The sequence below is a fragment of the Nycticebus coucang genome, chromosome 7, assembly GCF_027406575.1.
Source record: "Nycticebus coucang isolate mNycCou1 chromosome 7, mNycCou1.pri, whole genome shotgun sequence".
Lineage (NCBI taxonomy): Eukaryota > Metazoa > Chordata > Mammalia > Primates > Lorisidae > Nycticebus > Nycticebus coucang.
In genome coordinates this window covers 64,878,195-64,890,328 of record NC_069786.1, presented here as the reverse complement: position 1 = coordinate 64,890,328, position 12,134 = coordinate 64,878,195, and the positions used below count along the sequence as shown (strand labels likewise).

At 38.2% G+C, this 12,134-nt stretch overlaps 1 protein-coding gene across 2 annotated transcripts in view; it reads right to left on the bottom strand.

The window, feature by feature from the left end:
- Nucleotides 1-12,134, bottom strand: part of CERS6 (ceramide synthase 6) — a 303,806-nt gene that overhangs the window by 28,155 nt on the left and 263,517 nt on the right. For both annotated transcript variants that reach the window (XM_053597456.1, XM_053597457.1), the window contains exon 8: nucleotides 10,032-10,138. In XM_053597456.1, coding sequence (XP_053453431.1) covers nucleotides 10,032-10,138 — 107 coding nt within the window. The remainder of the gene's footprint in view (nucleotides 1-10,031; nucleotides 10,139-12,134) is intronic.

Below are 12,134 nucleotides of genomic sequence, written 5' to 3'. Positions count from 1 at the left end.
GACTAAGATCCTGATTAGTGGAAATACTCTAGATAATTTAGCAACAACTAGGAATACTTTTCCTGTTTTGTTCATTTATTACTAGTCAATGCATAATAATAAAATCATTGAACAATATTTTATTGTATTAGATGGTTCGTGCTGCTTCAGGTCAACATCTTTGATCCCAACAACAAATGCACAGCACAACACATGCAGTGTGGAGGAGACTAGTTTGGAACAGAATTGACTCAGGCACTCCCTGGAGGTTATTTTGGGCAGCAATCCCAAATATTTCCTTACTTGATTAGTATATACTACTGGGCAGTGAAGTTATAGTTAACAGACCATCCCATTGCATTAGCTGCATTTTGCTATATTTACATTTCAATTAAGACAATCTAAAAATGTTAAGTAATTAAAACAATACTTATTTATCTCTTGGGATTGAAAAACATTTAGAAAGGTTTCGATAAAGTCATTCTTATACCGCATTCAGAAGCATTTCTTTGAACGTGTTTTTCACGGCCTTTTGGAACAAGTTTAATAGATATTTTAATGAGTGTTGTGTTCTACATTTCCTCATAACTACCGAATAGATAATTCAAAGATCACAACACAATGGCTTAGCCACTAACAAATCAAATTAAATATTTATTTTGCAACAAGTCTATTTAAGGTGTGAGTTGGCACTGCACAGAATACAAAGTGGGCTAAGGCACAGCTGTCTGTGAAAATTAGATGGGAGTTTATATCCTGTCCACTCAAAAAAGAAGTCAGTTACATGGGGTTGTTGAAAGTTGTGCTGAGAGATGAGAAGTTTGTTATACATTGGAGGTTGTATAACATTGGAGGTTCCTTGCACCTGACACCAAGGAAGCCTGATGAGGAGTCCTCAACGGTGGCCAGGGACAACTCATGCAGAAATTAAAACTACACCAGGTCACTTCCTTGGGTTCTCACATGGAAGAAGGAGAGATACTCTTAAAAAACGTTTCTGCTTTTCCTTTTTGGGGACAGCTGTCCCCTTCCCATGCTGCCCTGAAACCTCTTAACAACTGCCTCTCTGGATCTCACTCAGGAGCCAGCACACAGCATGTACCCATCCAGCCCTGATCAGGTGGCTGTTCAACAATCTGCATTTCTAGTATATTTGTTTTATGATTTTCCTCATATACATTTACCTGCTGTATTTCCAATTCATTGACATTTCAAATTTGGCTGTTTCGTTTTATGATTTGCTGTGGATAAAGTGTGAACTTATCAAACAATGGCACAATTCTGTTTCTATAAATCCTGATAAAAACAATCCAGGGGCTAGAATGCTCCTGCCACTGAAAGCCACTAAGCCCCTGTCATCTTTGTCTTCTTTGATTAGACCTATTCCTTGTCATAAAGGAAAAACACAAGTGGGCTATGAAGTCTCAGTCACAACTGTGCCAAACTGCATGAGAGTTTCTAAAATTTCATTTTTCATTTAATATGTATTTTTGTGCTTCATGTTCCTAGGCACGTGACCTAATCAATATCTATGTCCCCAACACCCACACTGTGCCTGACGCACAGCAGGCTCACAGTGAAGTGTGATAAATAGATGGATATAGAAGAAACGGCTCCTTGTCCAGGAGGAATTTGTATTTAGTCTCTTGTCTGGGAAAGAAAATGAAGACATAAAGAATTACATAAAAAGTCTACAGGATAAGACATATCCCTGTACAAGGAACAGACAGATCCTAGGGATGGGAGTGATGAAGTGGTTACATCTCCTGGGCAATGCTGGTGTCCCCAGAGGTGGCCCTCGGAGGCATGGAAGAGGCTCTAACAATGAGAGGACTCGGCCAGAGCCCCCAGAGCCCCACACGTGGTGTTCTGCAGGGATGCTTTTTGGGGATGACTCCAGAGAGGCAGGGAAGAGCAAAGGGCAGGCACAAGCCAGTCCCATGCTGGGCTGGGACAGTGAGAAGGAGCTCAGCGTGGACAAGAGTGGCAGGCTGGCCAAAGAGACCCAGGGACCAACGTCAGGGGACTGCAGGTGCGTGAGGAGGAGTGGACTAGCCTGCAATGCAGCTGTTCTGCGTGATAAGGGAAGCAAATGGAAATAGTTGATGTCGGGTCTTCATCCGCTGTAGTATTTTCCAGGACGCATTAGTTCTCTCAAATAAGTGAGACCCTCAGTCAAATATAGTTTTCAAATCTCTGGTCCTAGCATTAGACTTCATTATAATACTCAGTTATTTAAAAAAATAAAATAAAAATAGCCATACTGAATTTTTCCATAGATGGTAAGTAAACATTTTATATACCCAGAGCAATCTTTACATTTTTTCCTCTTCCCCCAGCAAAGAATTCTCTGCAGTGATTGGAAGGGAGTGAGAGAGGGAATGTTTAAGCCGTTACGTCTGTGTAGAGAGCATTACTAGGATACTGTATTTTTTGGTTGACTCAAGTGACAAAAGGAAAAAGTCCTCTTAATTGAAAGCATATTTTGCCGCTCCCCTACTATATTAAGAAAGAATACCTGGGTGTTTTTTGCCTCGGGTTGACAGCACTTCTAGAGAATATCCCAAGGCTGAATATATTTAGAACATCGCTCCCCACATTGCCTTATTCTTACTAAGGAGACTAATTCTTAATGACATAGCCAAAGAGTTGGCAAACCTTTTCTGTAAAGGACTAGATAATGAAAATTTTAGGATTTGCAGACCATAACTCTGTAGCAAATACTCAACCATGTAGCAGAAATTTGCCAAAGATAATATTAACAGATGGGCAAGGCTGTTCTCCAATAAAAGCTTATTCATAAAAATAGGCACTGTGCTACTTTATCCTACAGGACCCAGTTTGTTCCCCTCTGGTCTAGCCCTTCAATCCCAAAAGTAAATTAAAATTATTATGTTTACATGAAAGAGACAGAATATGTCAACACACATTATTTCCATCTAACTTCCTCACCATACAACAGTACTAACTAATAGTAGTAGATGTAATTATTAAAAACATACCAAAATACCCAATGGCCAAAGGATATTGTGTTTTGTCCTTTGCCCTTCAGATCTACTGAACACAGACCAGCACCAAGGGAAATTTCCCAGCAAATTCATCCAAGGACAGCAGGAAAAAAAAAAATCAGCTTTTACAAAGTTGTGAACTCTGAAAGTAACTTGTTTCTTATCAGCTCTTCAGAAAAGCATAGAGGCCATGCTACTTTAGTAAAATATATTTTGAAAAATAGATCAGATAAAAAGCTACTATTCCTTTATGCACCTGGATGACTTTCCAGTCTTATCAAGGAAAATGGAATAATTGAGGATTCTCTGGAACTTTTTCTTTTAAACTACAGAAACCTTCGGAGAGTGCAAGTCCACAAATAATTCCCCGACTTTGCAGGGGCAAGATCGATAGAAGCCACATTCCAAGAGGACAGATGCTGCAGTCTGACAGCAGCAGGCCGCTGGCAGCACACACTGGACTCTGCCCTCCAGCAGCCGAGGAGCCAGCGTGCTTCGGGACAGAAGCGGAGAGGTGGACGATCATCCCTGGGCCATGGGAAGAGGTTCTGGCAACTGTGACATGCACATTCTTGGCTGGATACTGACTCTGAGAATCTGTCATAGAAAGAGAGACTAGCCTGACATTCGTTTGAATTTGATGAAATTCTGCAGGATTCTGTAAATAGTCATAGTTGCTTTGGGTGGCTCAAGGTAGATACAGTCGCTTGGGATCTGCGGGAATAAGGCAAACTGGCGTGCTTTCAACATCACACGCTGAATCCCGAGAAGAGAGGCGACTAAAGCTAGACAGTATGGGTTCCATAACTGGAAAGGGGGTTTTAAAATTTTATCTCAAGAGTACCTATAATTATGGTTCCTTAATGTAGACTAGTTGGAGGGTAGAAAATGTAATAAAAAATTCTGACCACTTGGCCATAATGGGAATTTACCTCTTTAATAACAACCAGCACATTTTAAAGAATACTTAAATATTTATAAAATACTTCATAGATTACAAAGCACTGCCACCAACAATATTTCATTTGGTCCTTGGCATTTCTGGCAGGTAGGGAGAGTACTTATTACTACCCCACTGATGAGGACCTGGGTACAGAGAAGCCAGACGTCCGGTCCTCAGACTCAGCGACGGGGAGATACGTACCTAACTCAAGGCAAGAAGCCTTCTAGCAACTCCAACATGCCACTCTCCTTTCAGGGTCTCCGTGAATTTGTTTTTTTCTTTACCAGATGCCAACATAGGGCTGAGAGATGATGATGTTTACAGTATGATATCTGGCTGGGGCAGAGTGACGGGGGAAATTATAAATGACTCTTTTTTATTAAACAACTATCAAAATGTATCTCACTGATTACTTTATGGGCTCAGAAAAGGTACTAAGATAAGCCTCTGTAACTTGACCACCCAAGGGACTGTAACAAACTGATCAACATATGGAGCTGGTTAACATAAGAAACTTCTATTGAGTACATGTGATGCATGTCTGGCCTATTAAAATGAGGTCACCTTAAGGAAGTGATCAGTGTAGGGAGGTGATCAACTGTGGAGGTTCTACTATATTCTGTTGTAGAGAGAATGAATGGGACAGAGGAAGCACTTATTCAACTGAACTGAATTGTTTTTCTAAATGAATTGGTTTTCTCTGTGTGATTGCATCTATTTAACTTCACAAAGATTTAGGGAGACCGACTAATAAAATGGATGTGAGAGTATTTAGAATTCAAGAATACTTAATGCACTCAACAATATTTATTAAGTAGCTATTGTAAGGTGTTGTGGTGAATTCTATAATGAGACTGAACACAATCTACTCTATGCCAAATTAAAACCACCACTTCACTCCTTTTTGTCTCCTTGTTCTAATCTCTGGTACTTTTCTTGGGCCTGATGCAGTAGTTTTTTCTTGAATTCTCTTATTGTAAGCCATCCTGCTCTCTCCCTTTCTGCCAGTTTCTTTATGATGCTGTACCAACAATCATAAAAGAGGCTAAAATAGAGGTTTAGCTTCACATTCTCATTCAGTAAGTATGATCAAGCATCACAAGTCAAAAGCTGAGTAACAAGTCCTAATGAAACAAGTTTGGAGACAGATTCTTATGTGGTCGAGGGATGCATGGCTCAGAATCTCTCCCAAACATGAAGAGTGCCCTGAGGTGGGTAGGCCAGAGAAATTCCTCAAGTAGAAGATTATGTTAATCATGACAAGAGTCATTAAATCCTAGATGGTGTGAGTCAAATGGTCTGATGAGTAGCCAGAAACATAATGACGAAGAAAATCTTTGCTGAAAAAGAATAGCTCTGGTAGCTCTCAGAATTGGGAAAGAGTGAATAAAGTAGCTCAGTTTAGTTCTTTTTCAACTTTGGATTTCAATATAAACTCTGGGAAAATGCCTGGTTTTAAGACTGTCCTATGAATTTTCAGGGCTTCTGGGTATAGAGGGTGGTGGTATCATGTTTCCTAATGGAGGTCAAAGCCAAGTACAGTGGCTCCCCACCCCCACCTGGAGTTTCACTTTTCATGGTTTCAGTTAACTGTGGTCAACTGCAGTCTGAAAATATTAGTGGAAAATTCCAGAATAAAGCAATGCATATGCTATAAATGCTAAATCACAATTTCAGTTCGTCTCATCATGCGGGTATTTTATCATCTTCCACCGTCACAAGATAAAGTATTCAATAAAATAAGATATTTGAGAGAGAGACCAAAATCACACAACTATGAACAATATATTGTTATAATTTTTAGTTACTGTTGTTAACCTCTTACTGCGTCTAATTTATAAAATAAGCTTTATCAAAGGTATGTATGTGTACGAGAAAATAGAGTGTATGTGGGGTTTGGTCATGTCCCCAGTTCTAGGCATCACTGGGACTCTTGGAACATATCCTCTGTGGATGAGAACTACTGTGGGGATATACTGAGCAAGTGTTTTGAAAATGTTAACAGAAAAATATCTTGCTAATAAAAGATAGTCTTACTAATAAATTGAGAATATTTAACACCCCATTTGGTCTGGGAATATAATTAAACACATGTGTTTCCCCTCCTGCCCCCAAAACCCCACCACTTCATAAACCATAGGAAATTGTTAGGAATTTCAGTGATTACATACAAGTGGAGTATAAGAGATGCAACAGCTTAGACCAATGGACCCTCTTACTCTCAGAGAGGATCAAATCATTGGCTGACTACAAAGTGAAGGCTAACATACGCAGATTTTTGAGTTGATGCGATTTAAATAGACACAATTTTCTAAAACCTCAAATGCAAGAGAAAGGAGTTAAACTTTAAACACTTTTTAAAAATGATGGCCAGATTACATGTACATGAGGCACCAGTGATTACTTGTTTGGAAATAGTAGTATAATATATATAGGATATCACTGGAGCTTTTGTGATCCAAATTCTGTCAAAGTATGTAATAAATGAAGACTTGCCAAAAACTTGGTCCTGACCGCATATGACATCATATGAATTAAATAAGCATTGGGAGGAGGTATTCACATGAAAGGCTAGTATTGTTATAGCCAAGAAGAGCAATTGCTACTTTATCCTCCCAGCAAAAGAAGACAGGCAGCTTAGCAAAGCCAGGGTCAGCACACAATGGACATAAACGTTGTACTCTGTGGGGAAAGTCACGTCCTAGTAACACAAGGCCAGGCATTGGCTGGGGGTGGTCTACACGGGGAAGCAAGAGGGCAGCTATGCCTTTAGGAAGGAATAATGCCAAGAGATCAGTTTTGGTGACCTGTATGTGTTGTACCCCAGATGTTCTCTGGACAAAAATGATCACCATTTCCCTGGACCGCATCCCAACTGGGATAGAAGGAGAAAAGGTGGTAAAATTGTGTCCCTAGCTCCTGGCTTACTAGACAGGATGAAGAGTTCCAGACAGGACAATAAATGCCCCAGACGATGTGATTCCAAGAGACAGAAATAGATCAAAGAAAGTACAAAGGCAGTAAATGAGAAATGTGACAAAAGAGAGTTTGCTTCACTGGAGTTTAGTGATGAAGATGATCACAATAAAAGCATAGCCAATCAAGAAATGATGTGGGGGGCTGGGCACGGTGGCTCACTCCTGTAATCCTAGCTCTCTGGAGGCCGGGGATGGGGGGAGGATTGCTTGAGCTCAGGAATTCAAGGCCAGCCTGAGCAAGAGTGAGATCCCGTCTCTACTAAAAATAGAAAAATTAGCCAAGTATAGTAATTGCAGCTTGTATTTGTAGCTACTTGGGAGGCTGAGGCAGAAGGACTGGTTGAACCCAGGAGTTTGAGGTTGCTGTGAGCTAGGCTGACACCATACCACTCTAGCCCATGTGACAGAGTAAGACTCTGTGTCAAAAAAAAAAAAAAAAAGTAAGTAAGAAATTATGTGGGGCTAACTGAATATCCACACATTGGATCCGTACCTCTTACCATATACAAAACAGAACATAGACCTAAATGTAAAACTAGAAAACACATACGAAAAACCATAGGTGTAAATCATCATGACCTTGGATTTAACAATGGTTTTTTATATATGACACCAAAAACACAAGGGACAAAAGGAAAAAAAAATAGATAAATTAGATTTTATCAAAATTAAAAATTTGTGTGCTTCAAAGGACACACCATCAAGGAAGTAAAAGACATTTCTTAATAGGGGAGAAAAAAATTTGCAAATCACATACCAAATAAAGGATTTATTATCAGATGTATACTTATATACACATATAACACATCCAATAAAAAGACAAATCACCTCATTAAAAATGGGTAAAGGATTTGAAACGCAAATAAAAATCACAAGATACCCATTAAGTGAATATAATAAAAAAGACAGAAAATAACAAGCGTTGGAAGGATGCGGAGAGAGTGGAACCCTCATAAACTGCTGGTGGGAATGTGAAATGGTGCTGCAACTTTGGAAGAGAGTGTGGTATTCTTCAAAAGGTAAACACAGAGTTACTGTGTAATCCAGCCATTCAATTCCGAGGTATACACCCAAGGAACTAAAAACATGTACTCACACAAAAACCTGCACACAATGTTAACAGCGGTATCATTCATAACAGGTAAACAGCAGGAACAACCCAAAAGTCTATCACCTGATGAACAGATAAATTAAATGTGGTGTATCTACACAACAGAACAATCTTCAGCAATAAGAAGGAATGAAATACTAACATAAGCTACAACACAGATAAACCCTGAAAACATCAGGCTAACCGAAGACCACATGTTGTATGAAACCATTTATCTGAAATGACCAGAATAGGCAAATTATTTGGTTAACAAGGATTTTCCTAAGCAGCTTGCACAGGTCATCACCACAGACCAGACCTGTAAGTTACCTTATTGGCAGCAGGACAAATTTCTATATTTTAAGTTCTATATTCCAGGTAACTCCCTGCTGTTTAAACCCCAAGAGCTTGTACACATTAACCCAAGGAAAAAGAAGAGTTACATCTCAATTTTAATTCTACCCTTAAAGGAAGCAAGTCAAAGTATTAAATATTGACAACTAATTTCTTTACAACTCAGATTCTTAGAAATCTTAAGCTGAAAAAACTTTAGCCTTTTGAGAAGAAATTGCCCTGGATTTTGTTTGAATTTCTTCTTTTTAAATTTGCACTGCTAGTTCTGCTAATAATCTTGAAAGAGCTTCAACTCTGAAAACATTACAGACATGTTATATTCAAAATTACTTCAGTGTTCCCAACCTACAGCCATATTCACCACCTATAGCCACGTTAGACTACAGTGAGGTTTTATAAGTGTCTTGCCAACACACAGTACTACTGCTTGGAAATGATTTTCATAAGTGCCAGAAGGGCTGAGTCTCAAGGAGAAGGGGTGAGTAGAGGGAAGGGGATTGGTGGGATTACACCAGCGGTGCATCTTACAAGGTATATGTGAAACTTGGTAAACGGTCTGTGAAGCTAGTGAATGATGCCCCATGATTATATCAATGTACACAGCTATGATTTAATAAAAAAATAAATAAAAATAAATTTAAAAATTAAAAATAAATAAATAAAAAGGAAAAAAAAAGAAGGGGTGTGTGTGTGTAATTCGTTACTAGAATCTCAGTGATAGACATTTACAAGTGCCAACTTTCTTATTGTTTTTTTTTTTTTTATTGGGGTGGAAAGTCAAAATATTGCACTCCTTTGTTTCTCTACTTTCTCCAATTCCATTACTTGAATTTTCCATTCAAATGGATCTTCCCAAACTCGGGGGTGGGGTGGGGGGGAGGTATCTGCCATTGATGATATGTAAAGTTCTTCCCCCCCCCTTACTTCAAGTAATGGCCTTCCAGAAAAAGATTAATGACAGTGCACCTATTTTCAATAGAAAGGACTGTCCAATTCCACCAAAATCTGTTGTATCTTTTCTTAGTACTTAACAGAAAAAAATACGCCCAGACGTTCAGGAGCCATAAAGAAATGCAGGGGTTATTTTGAGTTGTATCTCCCATCTGCATTAATGGTATATACAGAGGGTGAGGAGAATTACTTAGGACAGTCATTTTCAAACTTTAACAGGTAGTGGAATCATCAGGAAGACATCAAAACAGAGATCGTTAGCCCTCATCTCCAAAGTTTCTGACTGAGTGGGTCTGGGGTGGGCACAATAATTTGCATTTCTAACAACTCTTCCCCCACCCCCCCACCCCCATGTTGGTGCTGGTCTTGGGACAACCCATTGTGACCCCTGACACATACCTGGTTACAATACCACATTTCCTTTCTTTATTCAAACCCTCACAGCTGAGGTTCTTGAGTCATATTCCAGACTAGCATCTAAGATGACAGAAGGCTTTCTGCAGCTCCAGAATGTATATAAACCACATCCTTTTCTAACTATCCTGTGGAAAATGTTAGTAAAGAGCGCAACCCTCTTCTAAAAGAAGAAATCAAGCTGTTTCTTGAGTCTTTCCCCAACAATCTTTAAACCTTTTACTAGGTATTTGGAGTAAAATTCAAAAGGAAGATGGTTCATAAAGGTAACATGGAAGAGGTGACTCTAGCAGAAGACAGATTGGTGGACTCACCAGATTGGAAATATAGCCAGTCTTGTGGTGATAAAAACCACGGCAAACATTAGAAACAGGAGATCACACATTTTCTGAAACTTGGCATAATTTGCCATTTTGGCAGCCTATGAAAGGAAGGAACGAGACATATTAATTTAGTTAAAGTGATAAAGAAAATGCTTCTTTCCATAGGCATGAGTCTCCTGGAAGATGTAACTCACCAAATGCATAAAACTGCCTGCAACTTTTCAATGTCATGCACCATGCACCAGTATTTATAAATTACCCATAAGTTGAGAGAAATGCAGCATTAGCCATAAGTAGAATTACTGACTGTTACAGATTTAATAAAATATTCAGCAATCTGAAAAATTCAATTTTATGGTTGATTTCAGAAAAAGAGAGAAAAATAAGAAACTCTTGCATTATAGATGATATTAGCAGGCCAGAGACACCAAAACAGAAATTTACCATAACAGGTCCAAATAGAAAGCACTAGACAATCCTTTAAATCTTTAATGATAATCTCAAATACTAAGGCCATAAACTTTATATAGAATATATGGACACTTTTTGCATTTTTCTTTCTGCTTAGAATTCTAAGTTTTCTTTTAACAGGGACTATTCTGGGGCATGGTTTTCTGGCTTATACTCATACATTTAGAAAAGAAAGAAATGTCAAGATCATGTTTTGTTTTGTTTTGTTTTTCGTAAATTATTTTGGATACGTGATAGTTGCCTATCTTTACAGGGCATATATGATGTTTTGATACAGACATACAATGTGAATTAATCAAGTGAAGTGATTGGGGTATCCATCACCTCAGACATTTATCATTTCTTTGTATTAAGAACATTCCAATTCCATTCTTAGTTATTTTAAAGTTCACCCTAACTTACTGTTGATTACAGCCACTTTGCTGGTCTATCAAATATTGTTCGTCCTATCTAACTATATCTGCACACTCGTTAACCATCCCTACTTTATCCCCCACCTCCCATTACCCTTCCCAGCCTCTGGTAACCATCATTCTGTCTCCATGAGATCAATAACTTTTAATACTTAGTTCCCACATCTGAGTGAGAATAAAGATCAATCATGTTATTTCAGCTAATCCACTTAGCAGAATTTTCAAAGTCACATATTAATGAGTTATTTCCTTGATGAAAGTCACTCATGTGTGAGAAGTACTCTAATAATTTATGATGGTGATTTAAGTGACTATTTTTATATCATAAATCAGTCTAGGGAAGAAACTGCATCCCTTTCTTTATGATGTATTTTTTATAGTTCATCCTAAGTAAAAACAGGTGAGACTGCGAACAGCTTTGCTTGATCGCCTCTTTACATTTTCACATAGAATTCGTGCCACTGAGAGAATGCCAGGAAGGCTGTGTTAACCAGTGTGATGAAAGTGTGTCAAACACTCTGTGAAGCTAGTGAATGATGCCCCATGATCATATCAATGTACACAGCTATGATTTAATTAAAAAAAATAATTATCAAACATCAAAAAAAAAAAAAGAATTCATGCCATATACACATGGAGTTATAAACTGATGATGTCTTCTGAATTCTTCACCTTATTTTCTACTTCTTGGAAAGTTCAATTAGCTGAATTAAACTTGAAAACATTGTAAGAGTACCCACAGAAGCTATACCTTAGTAGCTTTAAGTAAAGCACACAGCCATGAGAGAAACATATTTGTAAGGGAAATACCTATGAACTGAGTGGAAGCCAGGACTATGAACTTTTAATTTCATGAATACTTTGGGTATAACATCATGAATTATATTAAAAGAAAAAGCACCTTCTGCCTTCTTCTGGCTAGGAAAACAATGTAGTTTTTCTTTTACATTCATTCATCAGTATTCGATTGATGAGCACTAAACATCAACTTTTCAAAAATGTCTGGGCTACGGATCCTATTTGGAGGAGCTGACAACTGATATATCATCTCATTAATTGAGTTTCTCAAGTATCATTTATTTTATAACGTTAATGAGAACACAGGTGATGAAGAACATCTGTTTTTAAGCCACATGATGAGAATTTCTGGATTATTTTCTTTTCAGGATAAAAGTTGTAGATGACGATTCAGTCAAAATTTTCTAAATCA